Raw genomic sequence first — 16,048 nt, forward strand, 5'->3', positions numbered from 1 at the left:
TGATCGGTGTTCCTCTGTACTGGGAACACATGATCGGTCTCCTCTCCCCTGACAGGATGTGGATCTGTGTGTTTAAACACACAGATCCACGGTCCTGCTCTGTTTTTGGGCAATGGCAGGTGCCTGGCGGTCGCACGCGCATCAGCTCCCGAGTGGCGCAGCGGGCGCACCACCCAGACTGCTGGGAAGCCCAGGGATGTCATATGACAGCCGCCCAGGATGGAAGATCCTTCCTGCAGACGTCATATGATAGTCGGGATGTGAAGTGGTTAAAAACCACAAAATGCGGTAAAATCGCAGCAAAAACACACTACATGCTTTTCTGCAGCTTCTCCATTGAAGTCTATTGAACAAAAAAATAAAAGCACCATTTTGCTATTAAAAAAGTGCCTGACCATTTCCAAAAATGCAGCAGATGAAAAAATGCATAGATGGGAACGTGTCCCATAGGAAATCAGGTTAAATGAACTGTTGTGCGTTTCTGGAAAAAAGCATAAAAAAAAACCCGCATAGGTGTGAACCAGGCCTGTAAACCCCTTTGTGTGCATGGCCACATAGGCTAACATAGAGGTGATTTTATGGGCTAAGCCTGTATGAGCCCTGTGTGCATGAGGCTTTAATGATAGTAAGTGCTTCAGGACAGAAATTCTCTTGGAGACATTGTGGTACATTGCTCATCCTCATGGATCTATGCACTGCTTTCTTATATAAGCCCATACTTGAGTCTCCAGGATAAGTAACACAATGAAGCCTTGCCCATCAATGGCACATTCATCATGGAGATGTGTGAGGTTATCTATCACAATCTCAGATTTTCTCCACCAACCCTGAAGTAGTAGTAGGGCTTTATTTATTAAGCTTTAATTATTAACCCTTTTGATAAAAAACCTGTGTGCCTAAGATGCATTGCCTTCAGCACCGTGTCAGTTATTGTTATAAATTGCCCCAACAGTGTTTGGAAAAGCATAAGAATGTGCCTGATTCAGTGAATGGAATGCACATGGGCTAGGAATTAAAATGTAAATGATAACAGAAACAATGCATTCTGTTACAGCAGTCAATGTTATTGATGCCAAACATACTTTACACAATGTATGTAGAAAAATGTACAAGTACTGAGCAAAAAAAAAAAAAAAAAAAGCTGTATTATAATAGTCCACCTTAGGTTTAATGGCCCACCATAGTAAGGCATGTCATGCATATTTCCAAGAAACTGTACAGGCTGGTGGTCACCGAATAGACTTTATTAAAGCTGATGTTCAATCTGCTTATATTTGCCATCCCTGTTCCTTCATTTCCCTCTTCTTCAACATTATAATATTTAAAGTGATTTTAAAGGCAAACATGTTATACTTATTTGCTCTGTGCAGTGGTTTAGCACAGAGCATCCCAGATCCTCCTCTTCTCGGGTCCCCTGTCAGCGCTCTTGGCCCCTCCCTCCTGCCAAGTGCCCCCCAGAGTAAACAGCCTGCTGTGGAAGCACCTAAGCAGGCATCGCTCCCGAGCCACTGCTCTGCATGTCCAATTACACACATAACAAAGGCTCAGCTCTGCCTCCTTTCTCTTCTCATTGGCTCATTGGCTGTGATTAACAGCCAATGGCTCCCACTGCTGTCTCAGCCAATGAGGAGGGAAGAGTCCCCGGAGAGCCTGATTGAATGTCAGTCTGGAGGAGTAGATGTTCTTACATAGATTGCATTTGCATGCAGATTGGCCTAGGTGAAAAGCTGAGCTTCCATGATTAACACAATTGAAATCCAGTAAATGAAAGGAACAGCCAGGCTGGGAAGGAAATGGCTAGAATATGCTGGATGTCCTCCAGCCAAGAAATCAGCTCTATATGACGTTCTGCAGCTTAGAAGCTCACAGATTGCAATGAAATCAGAGCAAACATTTCCTCCGGGCAGCAGCATTTAGTCAGGAAAGCTGCCTGACGCTTGTAAAAGGGGCATTTACAGGCATCAAACGCTTGTGCGTTAATTCATTTCATCGTAATAATTTATTCTAGCCATGGAAATGAATTAACGCTCAAGCACTAAACATGTCCAGATTTTAGTGTGCCTTTAGATGCGTTTAGAAGTGTCAAGCATTTTTTCTGACCAAACTCTACTGCCTCTAGACGCACTGGCATTGGTTCTTTTCTCTGCCTCTAAACTCCTCTAAGACCCCTTTTACACTGGGACGGGGGCAGCGTCGGCGGTAAAACACAGCTATTTTTATCATAATTATATTATTAATTAATTATAATTTAGCATCACTATTCAGCCGCTAGCGGGGGGGGGGGGGGGCGCTTTTACCCCCTGCTAGCGGACGAAAAAGGGTTAAAACCACACAAAGCACTGCTGCAGCAGCGCTATGCAGGCGGTATCGCCGCGCTGCCCCATTGATTTCAATGGGCAGGAGCAGTTTACACACCGCTACAAAGATGCTGCTAGCAGGACTTTTTTTAACATCCCACCAGTGCACCGCTCCAGTGTGAAAGCCCCTCAGAGCTTTCACACTTAGACCCCTTTCACACTGGAGGCGTTTTTCAGGCTCTTTGGCATTAAAAATAGCGCCTGTAGAGCACCTGAAAAAAGCCTCAGCTGCAGTCCAGGTTTGAAAAGCCTGAGTGCTTTCACACTGGGGCACTGCGCTGCCAAGGACGTCAATAAAGTCCTGCAAGCAGCTTCTTTACACCACTCCTAAAGCGCCCCTGCCCATTGAAATCAATGGACAGTGCCACTGCAGCAGCGCTTTGCAGGCGGTTTTAACCCTTTTTCAGCCGCTAGCGGGGGTTAAAAGCTCCCCGCTCACAGCCGAAAAGCACTACTAAAACTACGGTAAAACTCTACTAAAAATAGTGGCGCTTTACCGCTGACGCCCGGGCACTGGCAGTGTGAAAATGCACTAAAAGTCTCTGTGTGCATGTACACACAGGCTAACATGCCAGGGAGTTTAGAGGCAGAAAAAAACCAACATCGGATGCCCCTAGGAGAAGCTGAGAAAATGCCCAGTGTACATGAGACCTAAAGGATAGGGGCCTGTACAACTGTGCAAGACTGAGGGAAGACTGGAGTTCTGTTTAATTAAATACCTTTATTGATCTAAACAGGATTGCTAATTCTCTTCTTAAGTTCTGAAGCACCAGCACTAGACTTCTTAGATTCTGTTAAAAAAAAGAAAAAGAGGAAAAGGTCTGCAGCTTGTTCAAAAGCCCAACTGCAGCCAAAATGTTTTATTTCATTTTAGATTGATTAGGGGAGGTTTAAAGCTACAGTTGTGTTTTTATTGCCATCTGTATCAATATTAGTTCGATTTCCCTTGACTTCCTGTAAAGAGAGAAAATAATGGGAAATCTGATCAGTGAGGACACATTTTTTGTTGAGCGGGGAAGGGTTAGAACATCTGACTGTGTGTTTATTGCCTTCTTTTTCTTCCTATCCTGGTGAAAACAGTTCCTTTTGTTTATCTAAGGGTGTCACGGAGACTTAGAGCGAGGAGAGATCCCCCCAATGGGGTCATAGGGAGAAACAGAACCTTAACTGAATTGTTAACATCTTCTTGCTCTATCCAAGACTAATAAAATACAATTTTATAGCTGTCATTGCAGCTCAGTGTTATAGAATATGTGTGTGTGATGCTTGTGATAACATTCAACTGTATGGCCCCTTTAGCAGGCTATACATGGTGCGAATTTTGCACCATTCCCCCATCAACACAGACAGTGCTGACAGGGGAATCCCTTCTGCTGAGCAATTGTCTGTTCCTGGCAGGGGGACGGTTGGGGGAAGCCATCCCCTTCAAGAGAAGAAATTGATTATCGCTATAACAGTCAATTGTGATAATTGCAGGCAAATCCGGCAGGCTTGTTGTACCCGAGTTGATCGATCAATCAACTTGGTACACTCACAGCTCGAATCTCGGTCTGTTCCTGCTGAACAGACTGAGGTTTGAACAGTGTATTTCACAGCCTTTCACATGGGGTGGACTCTGCTTTGATCAGCAGGGGATCTGTCTGCTGATCCCCTGCTGATCAGAGCAGAGCAGGAGGACAACATGTCCACCCTGCAGAAACTGGGCAGACATGGACCTGTCATCCACCTGCTCGCTCTATGTCTAATGTCCGATTCCATCCACCTAAATGGAGGGGGATTGATCCCCTTCTTTTTTTAAGGGACCCGCTCAGCCGGGGGGTAGGTGGGTGTAAACGGACATCATTGGACCATAGAGGTGAATGACAGGTGGACATGATTGGACACTTCATTTGAAAGGTGCCTATAAGTGTCAATCAGAGACATCAAATGTCTTCTAGTGGTAGGAAAACTTATCTGTGGGGCTCATTGAATATTCAGATTCAGACTCATTGTGAGGTCATGAAAATCATAAGAAAAACAGAAACACAATAAGCAAAAAGCCATAAAATCGATTCTCTACTTAAAAGTTGTTTGTAGTATTGAGCATTTGTTTTTTTCATACTTTTTATTGAAGTTTATTACAAGTAACAGAAATATGCAAACAGATTCTGTCAAACAATAAGGCAATATAAAGAGGGAAATATTAGGGAGGGTATCCACAACTTAATAGGGTGTTAATACAGGTGGACAATATGAACTATAATATGCTCAATATCAGTAGTTCCTGATGCTTAGTGTAAGGTTGAGAGTATTCTTTGACCTCCCCAGACACCCCATCTGGGATCAAACTGTGCTGGGGGGGGGGGGTGACAACACTACCCCTCCTCACCATTATCTTTTATTTTGTTTCCAATAGTGTTATACGTCAAAGAAAAATACACCTTATTGTACAGACGTTAAACAGAAAGGTAACAATGAGCAACTGGTATCATTAGGAGAGTATTTAAAACATTAACCTTTGAATATTGATCACATCATCCTCATAATGTTAGGAAGATAAAATTTTCCATAGTCGTATAAAATAGTTGCCTCTGGGAATGTGAACTCTAAATCCAGTATTATAGGTGGGGTTAAATCATGACAATGCAGGTGAGCGAAGCCCGACTTATTCTATGTTTGTGTTATTAGGTGAAGATACCTTTTTCCTATAAGCCCCTGGTGTCTGGAGGGACTCCTAGATACTCACTATATAAATAATAGATTTAGGTATCTGTAAGTGTCTACTGAGTGGACAGAGAGTTAATGTGGTGTTGAATTGTGCTCATAGGTTAGGAACGTGTAGTTATTAACTTATTATGAAGGGAGTGTAGGGAGTGAGGATTCATACATGGATATAGATGGGGTGATGAGGGAAAAAAAAGGGGGGGTAGAGCATGATATGGGTTCCTTCCTTCACCCTTGATTTTCGTGTTGGGGGTGGCAGTGGGTAAATTTAAGACACGTATTTAATATAGTTATCTGTCGTTTTTAAAGTGCTGCCAGCAAGACCAAGTGGTTCTGAACTTTTCAGTAGTGTCTCTGGCTTGGTGGATGGTTTCCTCCAAGTCAGCAGTTATCTGCATGTTTGAACCATTCTGTAATGGTCGGGGGGATTGAGGAACACCAGTGAATCTGGATGCATAGTTTGGCTGCGTTGACCAGATGTATAGCAAGGGAGTAAAGGTAAGTAGACTTTGGGATAGTGGAGTGGTGTAAGAAAAGTTGTGGTGCCAAAATAATTTTAATTTAACTTAAAATACACTTTGACTTGCACAGATATTTTTTATAAACATTCTTAATTAAAATGTTTTCAATGAAAACCTGTTTCATTCGGATAACCGGCATTTGAAATAAAGCTGAACCTTTTCGGCATCATTTGAAGAGCGATGACAGCATTGAAGCTGCTTGCATTCAAGAGTTTCCACTACCATCAGAGAGTGAGAGCTACTCCTTAGTTATATCCCTCCCCTCCTCTCAGACCTAAACTGGAGTTCTGGTTTTAGCCTTAAGCCCCATACACACTATCAGTTTTTCTGCTGAGTTTTTCCTTCAGGTTTACCAAAACCATGTAGTGCAAGGGCCTGCCTGGTTGCATGCGAATTGAAACTCCTAAGGTTTCATATTATAGGGTTTTGGTAAATCTGAAGAAAAAACAGCAGAAAAACTGATAGTGTGTATGGATGGGGCTTTACCCTAAAGATCAGTAAGATTAGCAGACCTGATCAGCAGAGACATGCCAATATTTGGACTTTTGCCATTTTTGAATTGGGGTTCACCGGCTACAGGGAATGCATTGTAATTTATTATCAGGTTGGGGAACAGCTACAAGCCCACAGAGAAGCAACAAATTCTCAAGAACCACATTATTTACTTTTTTTTTTTTTTATGTAAATGTATTTGGCCACAATGGAACAGTGCTTTCCCAAGTTATATACAGGGCCTAATGCGCATTAACATTTCAGCAAATCCTTAAATACTGCATTTATGGTAGACCTTGAAACTCTGCGTGACCTACTGATATTCTATTTATTCTTCTTCACAAAAGGTCATGCTGCTGCTATGAAACTGATCATTGCAGACCCAACAGTTCTCCAGTCTGTGCACGATCACGGTCAAGATCACCATACAGTCGTAGGCCCAGGTAGGAAATACCATTGCCTTTTGTATTTGGATATTCTTATCAACCTTATGACCATAAAATCCCTGTGGAGACGCTTGACTCCACAGGGATTTTAGTGCATGGCGTGTATTAGTAGTGCATGGCGTGTAATGGTGATCACCAGCCGTGTACTAAGAGGAATTGTGGAAGGCCCCTTCTTCCTAATTCCAACACTTTTAGCTGATTGTTACAGAAAAGAAAGAACATTAGCTAAGCCTCTCTATATAACCACTTGACTTGAGCTCTGGAAGAATTCACCCCCTTCATGACCTGGCCATTTTTTTCTAATAATCTTCTAGTAATTGCACGGTCATGCAACACTCTACCCAAATTAAATGTATATAATTTTTTTTCACACAAATAGAGCTTTCTTTTGATGATATTTGATCACCACTGAGTTTTTTCTTTTTTAGCTATATAAATAAAAAAAAGACAAAAAATTTGGAAAAAAAACCCAATATTTTTTACTTACTGCTATAAAACATCTTCAATAAAATAATAATAATTAAAAAAATTCAAATTTCTTCATCAATTTAGGCCAAAATGTTTTCTGCTACATGTCTTTGGTAAAAAAATAAAAATAAAAAAAAATCACAATAAGTGTATATTAATTGGTTTGTATGAAAGTTATGGCGTCTATAAATGATGGTGTCTATATATTGTTTTTTTCATACTAATAATGGTGGCGCTCAGTGGATTATAGTGGGACTGAGAGAGTGCGGCAGGAAATCTGATACTGACACTTTGTGGGTACTGATTAACTGCCACTGACATCTCCAATGGTCAGTGCTAATAATATACACTCACAAAAAATAAATGATCTGGAGCATACACCAGTGACCCACCTCCATCCCTAAATATACACAAAAAAACAAGAACGTGGTCATGGGACTTTAAATGAGGTAAGTCACAAGGTAAGAGTAATGATTTATTATGGTTACCAAGAAATGCTAAAAATACACTTCAAAAAAAATCTATAACTAAAAAATATATAACAGTAATCATATAACCGTATGCAATAAAATAGTCATAAAAAAGTCCATATATAGCGAAACATGACACACATACTTGTTGTAATAATTGATTATTTTTTTTTTTTTTTTGTAATGTACTTTTGTATTTCTTGGTAACCATAATAAATTATTAATCTTAATTTATGGCCTTGGTGACCAATGTCACCAATTGAGCCACCTCTTCTGGTTACAGCTGTCTATGAGAGGATTTCCTTCACTCTGGATTTCCAAAAACTTTCAGTAAAGTAACTTAGAGTAAAGTATTTTTAAAAAAACTAAAACTTACTTATCATCCAAGTTATGGTCAATGTTGTCTTTTCCCAGTTTAGCCCCATCTTCAACAGTTTGGATCAAACTAATGCAGTCACAGATTCCCACTCCTAATTTTTTTCTAAATAAAAATTATTTGATTTAAAAAAGTGGTTTTAACCATTTTGTATTCTAAAAAAAAAAATTTTGTTTAAAATTATGCCGTTAATTATGTCTGTAAAGCAAAACTCCATCAGTCCAGATAGGGTTATAGAAACCCCACTAAACCTTGTTTCTATTTATACTGGTGACATAGCATATCCTCAATATATTTTTTGAAAAGCAACCCTTTCTCGGAAAAGAAACACTAAAATATTGTCCCCAATACTGCAATGGTCTGTGAGTGTAAATAACAGTTAAAAAATGTTGCCCTTTGTGTGGCCATCCCTCCAGCTAGATGAACAGTTCTGAATCAGGGAAAACAATTATGCTTCCAAAATTGAATAGGAGCTCTCTCTCTGGTGTACTTTCTGCTGTTAAAAAAAAGCATCATGTAGAGCAGGGGTCTCCACACTTTTCAAACAAAGGGCTTCAGGTTTTAGGGGGGCTGGATTGTGACCAGCAGGGGTGGAAGATGTCATGGGCCCAGCATCAATGAGAATAAACCTGGCCTCAAGGTTGGTGGTTAGTAGAAGTAGAAGTAGTACCCTGTCATTGGTATTAGTGGGAGGAATAGTACGCCATCATTGATATCAGTAGAAGAAACCATGCCCCATTGTTGGCGTCAGTGGAAAGAATAGTGTCCCTCCATTGATCGTAGCATGCAATCTTTGTGATGTTGTGATGTAGGAGTGCTGAACCTTATGCGGATGTGTTTTAACAGGATGGGTGGTTTATGGTCCTAGAGGCTGCTCACCAGCAACTGTGTGATCTTGCTGGACCCCCAGAGGAGTTTGTTAAAGTTTTGAAAGGATGGTACTCCAGGTTGCACAGACTTTTTAAAAAGATTTTTATTTTGTAACAGCTGTTGCAAATGTCTTTACAAGTTGGTGTGGCACTCCCAATCTTTCAAAACTCCCATGACCCATCTAATGACCCATTATTAGTGTCAGTGGTGTCATTGAAAGGAATGGTAACTAATATAATTGGGGTGAAAATTCCCCCAAGGTCTGCAATTTGGAGACCACTGATGTAGAGGACCTTTACAGTGTCAGGTGCTGGACTCCAAACTAACTGCTTTTCATTTTGCATTGCATACCAATACATAGGAGTGTTGATGTGCTGTATTTAGTGGTTAACTTGTGGTGTTACAACACAGATACGACAGTTATGAGGAATACCAACACGAGCGGCTGAAGAGGGAGGAGTACCGCAAGGAGTATGAGAAACGTGAATCAGAGCGAGCCAAACAAAGGGAGCGGCAAAGACAAAAAGCAGTTGTAAGTAAATGACGAAACGTATCTCTAATTTTTTGTGTTTGAATTAATAAGCTGATGTATTGGCTTGCCTTATATTTACTGTCATATTCTAACCAAAGCTCATGACAAAATAGGTAGCATTAAGCTTTGGCAAAAAACCTAGCACCTAATTGCTTTGGTTTCTGTGCAGAGCTGCACCAGATCTTGCACTCTCCAGTTTTATTAAATCAACCCTTTTAGGTATTCTGGGACTACAGGACAGGAAATTAGCTGTTTTCTGCTGCAACACCATTCTTTAAAGCATACCTATTTTGAACTAAAGCTAATTGAAATGACTATAATAATTAAATCTTTACAAAGGTTTCTACGCACAGAGATCTTGGAAAGCACCTTGGATGCTATGCAAAATGATTTTTATGCTTGGCCATACCCCTTCCAACTTCTGCGCTTTGCTGTTGGTCAGTGAAGCGCAGGGGGGAAGGGTGGAACCAATCACTGTTGAGAGGTGAAGTCAATATTTGCAAAAGAGCCTCCAATTGCAAAGCTCCCTGGAAAATCTAAACAGAACTCCAATAATGAAGTTAAAGAGGAAGTAAACCCTGATGGGTTTACTTCCTCTTTTTTTTCCCTGCAAAGGTAAAGCATAATGGACTACTATGCATCGCATAGTAGCTCATTATGTGTCACTTACCTGACACAGGAGCCAGCGAAGTCGCCGCTGTCACCTGTAGTCCGCCGCATCCATCTTGGTTGTGGCGTCTCTCGCAGCTCCGACGAATGACAGCGGAGAAGCCGCGATGACGTCACTCCCGCGCATGCGCACGGGAGTCGCGTCTCGGAGCTCCGACGCTGCCATTCGCCGGAGCCGCGATGACGTCACTCCCGCGCATGCGCACGGGAGTAGACAAATTTGGCAAATCCATTCTTGGACTTGCCGCATTTAGTGCGCCTGCGCGCCGCTGTCTACGGCGCATGCGCCGTAGACAGCGGTGCCCATTTTCGGGCAAATATCTCCTAAACCATATAGGTTTAGGAGATATTACTTGGACCTACAGGTAAGCCTTAATCTAGGCTTACCTGTAGGTCAAAGTTGTTTGGAAGGGTTTACTTCCATTTTAATTTACTAAAACTGGAGAGTGCAAAATCTGGTGCAGCTGTGCATGGTAGCCAATCAGCTTTGTTCTTCAACTGGCTCAATATAAGCTTTGATAAGAAAACCTGGAAGCTGATTGGTTTCTATGCAGAGCTGCACCAGATATTGCACTCTCCAGTTTTGGTAAATCAACCCCCAATGTCTGTCTGGGTGTCTATAAAATTCATGTATCTCTAGGTTCCCTCATTGTATTCTTATAGTAGGTAGTTCAATTATCTTTAGTGTACCACAGATTTGCTTTAAATCTCTTTGGCTTATTATTTAAACCGATTTGAAATTTATGTTTACTAGTCCCTTCATTGTTATTGTTGTCTGTGATCACATAATGGTTAAAATATGGCATCCCATTGTGCATGTGTTTAATGTGAAAACACGGATAGACGCAGACTGAATATAAACAACATTATTGCTGCTGCATACTAAAGCAGAACCCAGTGAAGCCGAAGAGCGCTTCATTCGGTATGCTGCTAAGTCCACACACTGTTCAGAGGTTCAAGGCCATAGAGGGTGACATATGTGTCTGAGCAGGTGCTGAAGGACAGTGCTATAAAACATATGCATGGTATAGATTTCCATGAGTTGCTTCGTAGTGATGGCTTCATAACTCACCCAGGGTCAATACAGATAAATCACTGGCTTGCTGTTTATTACAGAGAAGGTTGTAAGTAGCAGTGAGGTCACCAAGTGTCGGTTCAGGCAAATAGCTAAGAATTTTATCAATGGCTCTGGTGTATGTTATTATTATCTTCTAAACTATGGTGGACTCACAATTTGAAAGCCAAATAAATGCAATATAAAAAGTTTGTATAGGTAGTTGAACATAGCAGTTGAAAAAAAAGTGCACAATAAGTATCATAGCTACTATCAGAGCACGCTAAGAGCAAGAAAAGAAGTGTACTATCGATGTGCTAGATGACACGATCTTCTGTGCTAAAATGACTTCATAATGACTACCGGCTACAGCTCCACAGGCAATTTTTAATCTAGCAATTGCGCGACTAAAATCTCATGCAATCGATTGCTGCAGAGTTTGCATCACATTAGCTTTTGCAAGAGCTCCTACACAGGAGATATGCAATTACACAGTTGGGCGATCGATGCTTCACAATCGCACAGTGCATGTCTTATCAAAGAATTAACCTATTAATCTCCTCCATAGACTCGATAGTCAGTTAAAGGTTTTTCACTCAACAAGATTCTTGAGTGATTTTTTCCTATTTTAAGTACACCTCTGAGATAAGACTAGTCTCTATGCAATTTTCTGCAGTGACATATACTAGGGAGATGTTCAGAGTCACTGAAATTAGATTTCACCCACGTAACCCAAGCCTACTGGTGGCCATATATGGCAATGTTCTAAAACATTTCCATCACTCAACCAGTCTGTTGTTGGTCATGAGGAATGGCACCTCAAGCACATGTGGTAAAACAAGCTATATCATAATGCATAAATGGGCCCCAAATGATTGACACAAAGGGGTTCATTTACTAAAGGCAAATATACCGTACTGTGCACTTCGCAAAGTGCAGTTGCTCCAGAGCTTAGTAAATGAGGTAAATGTTTACTTTGCAAAGAATACCCAACCACGTGCAAGGAAAATTTAAAAATACAGCAATTTTCCTTGCACGTGATTGGATGATGGAAGTCAGAAGATCTTCTGCTCATTTGCTAAGCTCTGGAGCAACTGCTCTTGCACAGTGCAAGTGCACTTTGCAAAGTACACAGTCTGTTGGCCTTTAGGAAATCAGCCCCAGTGAGCAGTGGTGTAGCAACCAAGCACAGATCAGCTTTTAGTAGTATGTCTAGGCTTGTCTCATAAAAAAAAAAGTAATGCTCTTTGATTTGCATTGTTAAATGAGACCGTATAGCTTTTGTTTGTAAATTGAATCTGCAAAGGGATCTTAATCAGTCTTCATTTATATTTTATAGCTTTTCAGAATTTTAAGAAGGGACAGTTTTATCGATACATATTAATTGCATCTATATGCCCGATGACCACTTCTTATGTTAGTTATGCATTCTGTAGTAAAGTGTTTTTAAGAGATTGGGCTTTTAGTCTTAAATTAGGATCTTGCATTCTTTGCCATTTGCTGCATGTAGATAAAAGATCTGTAATTGAGAATGTTTGGATCGTGTGGATTTTAAAATGAATTTGTTGCACAATATTCAGAATTTGTGTTCCTAAAACCCACAGATCTGGGCCAAAGATGAGCTTCTGTACACAGAACCAGCAGCCATTGTAGACAAATTCTAGCGCAGGTCCATTCCATAACTTGCCCTTTTTGCCCCGACCTTTTGGGTAACAGTCATCTGTTCATGTGCTGTTATTTTAACGGCAGAAGTTTTTGCTTCTGTGGGCCCATTCTTTATGGTCTGATCATGTGATATTGTCATATATCACAATCATCAATGTTTCTTTTTTTTTTTTTAGGAAACTTTCAAAATGTGCAAATAGAGTCTTTCATAGACTTGATTTTGACCAAGATGGTGGTTATAATTTAAATGCTATACTTAACATTCCAAATCCACTTGATATATAAAGTAAAGTTACCCTTTAAGGTTTCTTCAATATACGAAAAGGTTTTACGTTGGTCAGGAGACTTGTTAAAATGAACCATGATAATACACGCTGATCCTCCTCCTAATGATGGAGTGTTTTTGTATATATTAATATATGGATCAATATACTTCATATAGCTTTTATTATTTTTGCTGTAGGAGGAACATAGAGTTCTCTATGTCGGTAAGATGAGAACGAACATGACCCGTGGTGAACTGCAAGCCCGTTTTGAAGTTTTTGGTGAAATTGAAGAATGTACAGTTAATCTGCGGGACGATGGGTAAGAGTCTGCAATAATTATTTGAAATGAGAACATTTTGAAGATAATCAACAGCCAGTAACTGACAGTAGAAAATGTTTACATTCTATGGCGGCACCACAGCCCAGAACATTGTGGAACGCAGAGCCATTTTGGAAAGCAAAACACATGTTTAATCATCTGCACCACCCTAATTCCATAGGAATGCAGATATTCTCCAGGTTGAGTCCTGATCCATACCGTTCCCTTCCCTCAAGTATAACTGAAATATGTTGCCAGTCCTTTTTTGATTAGTCCTGCCTTGTCTTCAAGTTGTGCTCCATACAGCTAGAAAGCAGTTGTGCATATAAAGCAGAATGCATGCTGTCTCCAACAGCACATTCAGGCCACAGTATTAACTAAAATAATCACCCGACACAAGGGGCGGAGTTTATACTAAAATATATTATTGTTCAGATGTGCCTTGGGTGACATGATGTCTATAGAAGGCACTGATTATAATGTATTAATGTAATACATCTTAGGTCTCATGCACGTGTATGAATTTATGCTGTCAGGAGTTGCAGAAAGAAATGCCTGTAAATGTCTCTAATCTCATGTTTTTTTTCACTTGCATTTAGACATGTTTTAGTGCTTTTAAATGTTTATGGTGTTTAGAAGTGTTTGAGCATTAACTCATTCTATTGGTTAGAATATTCTTGTATTCTAGCCACTAGAATAAATGAACGCATATAAGTGCGTGTTTATGCACAGAAAAAAATGGGCTTTTTTAATGCTCCTGAATGCTAAAACATGCAGAACCGCAAAAAAATTATATGTCTGCATGGGCACATTAGCTAACAGGCAGGTGCGTGCAGAAGTGGAAAGCAAAGTCAGATGCCCCTGAAAATGATGTTTTTGCATTTGTGTGCATGATGCCTTAGCAAAAAATCAGATGATATTTCAGTTTAGTAAGGTCAATTCATTAACTTTGCTCTTTGTGTGTTTTCATTTTGTTACATATGGTATTTCCTTTCTTCATTGCAGAGACTGTTACGGTTTCATCACCTACCGCTACACCTGTGATGCATTTGCTGCTCTTGAAAATGGATACACTCTGCGCAGGTCAAATGAGCACGACTTTGAGCTATGCTTTTGCGAACGAAAGCAGTTTTGCAAGTCCAACTATGCAGATTTAGGTATGAATCCAAAATTGTCATTAGTGGCCTTATTTGATCAGCAATGCAGTGAGCAGATAGCATTAGCCCATATCTAATCAGAATTTTGTTTGTCTGAGGATAACCAATACAAGGTGTTTGCTTTTTGCTTGCACTTGGTACAACACTTTGCTCCTTTCACTGTTACAATAAAATGTCTGCATAAATACGTATGTTCTGTGTGATGTTGCTGTGGTATATTGCTGCTTTTTGGATGTCTTAAAATATTTTGTCAAATGGTATTTTGAGAGGTAAATGGCTTTACATTTTTTAAGCAAAGTTTTTGCCCTCTTGTGAAATTGGTGAATTTGCCCTCTTGGTGAACAATTCTAGTCATAGTGTAGGTTGGACATCCATGTTGGTCAAGCCATTATATGTGATTGGGGAGGGGGGTATTGACACTAAGGGACACATGCTTGTTTTTTTTTGGGGGGGGGCAGCTGAAATGGCACTCCATGCTTCATGTGGTTTTGCCATTTTTCTCAAGGTGGACCATTGGTAAATATTGGGCCCATGTGAGGTCTGTTAATTTATTGTGTTTTTTATTATTAACACATTTGGGAGGGTTGCACACTGATGGAATTTTAATTCAAAATCCTTTTAATTATCATTTATAAAGCTACTGCATATGCAAGGATATCTAAACTATTTCTAAAATACTTTTTTTAGTATTTTAGTTAGCATACAGCAGGGGTCTCCAAACAGACCTAATGTCGCCCTTTATTTGCCTTTATCCAGCCCTTGGGGCACGCTTCCTCCCACTGACACAAGAGACAGGGAAATAATTCTCCCACTGACACCAATTATGGAACACCATTCCTCCCACTAACAACGATGCTGTAATTTTTTTACTCCCATTAACCACTATGCCCGCGGTATTGTTTACTCCCACCGATGCCAGGGAATTTTCTACTTGCACAGTCTGGACCCCCCTAAAGATTGAAGGGCCCTTTGTTTCAAAAGCTTGGAGACCCTTTGAGTAGAGAATGATTAAAACCCCTGTCAGGAGGCACATTGGACTTCTTGTCCTATAGCCTTAACAGGAAGTAAGAGGCAAGTGAGGGAAATCCCCACTTACATGTCACCAAGACAGATGTTGACATTGAAACATTTCTCTTCGTCTTTTATTCTGGTAGCAACCCAAGATTTTGGATTTTCCCTCACTTTCAGTCCCAGGACAGATAGAGAGAATCTCCAAAGTGGGGAGAAAGACATCAATAAAAACGGACAGGTGCCTAACCCCTCACCACTTTATCCAGACCAGAACTTAAAAAAAGGTTTGGTTTTAGGTACTTTTTTTTTTTTGGTGCAAGAACGCAGTTGAAGGTGGCCTCTATATTTAGCCAATATAACAACAAATATAACAGTATTTTTTATGATGGTAAAATTTAAGTTAAACTGGTCTAGTGGTAAGGACTAAGCCATGTGTGGTGGATGGGGCTTTAGCTATACTTTAATATTGTTTCCCAAATCAGTTTCTCCATAACTAACGTTGCGATCAGTCCAACTCCCAATTATACAAGTGGAGAAAAAGTTTATGGAGCAGTCATCTGAGTTCTATAAGCAGAGAAAAGATTGATATGTACACTAACCAATGATATGTGAGTGGCTAAAGAGCTATTTGATTCAACCATATTGCAATCTTGCCACATCCCTGGTGCAGAT

The 16,048-nt window shown here is 40.3% G+C and overlaps 1 protein-coding gene across 3 annotated transcripts in view; it reads left to right on the plus strand.

Moving 5' to 3' along the window:
• PPARGC1A (PPARG coactivator 1 alpha) overlaps nt 1-16,048 on the plus strand; it is a 132,130-nt gene that overhangs the window by 105,720 nt on the left and 10,362 nt on the right. For 2 of the 3 annotated variants that reach the window (XM_077477701.1, XM_077477703.1), the window contains 4 exons: nt 6,421-6,516; nt 9,115-9,235; nt 13,087-13,208; nt 14,214-14,365. In XM_077477701.1, the coding sequence (XP_077333827.1) occupies nt 6,421-6,516; nt 9,115-9,235; nt 13,087-13,208; nt 14,214-14,365 (491 nt within the window). The remainder of the gene's footprint in view (nt 1-6,420; nt 6,517-9,114; nt 9,236-13,086; nt 13,209-14,213; nt 14,366-16,048) is intronic. The other variant, XM_077477702.1, reaches the window with a different exon arrangement.

Source organism: Lithobates pipiens, unplaced genomic scaffold (assembly GCF_037356315.1).
Source record: "Lithobates pipiens isolate NorthernLeopardFrog02 unplaced genomic scaffold, aLitPip1_a1.2 Scaffold_13, whole genome shotgun sequence".
Lineage (NCBI taxonomy): Eukaryota > Metazoa > Chordata > Amphibia > Anura > Ranidae > Lithobates > Lithobates pipiens.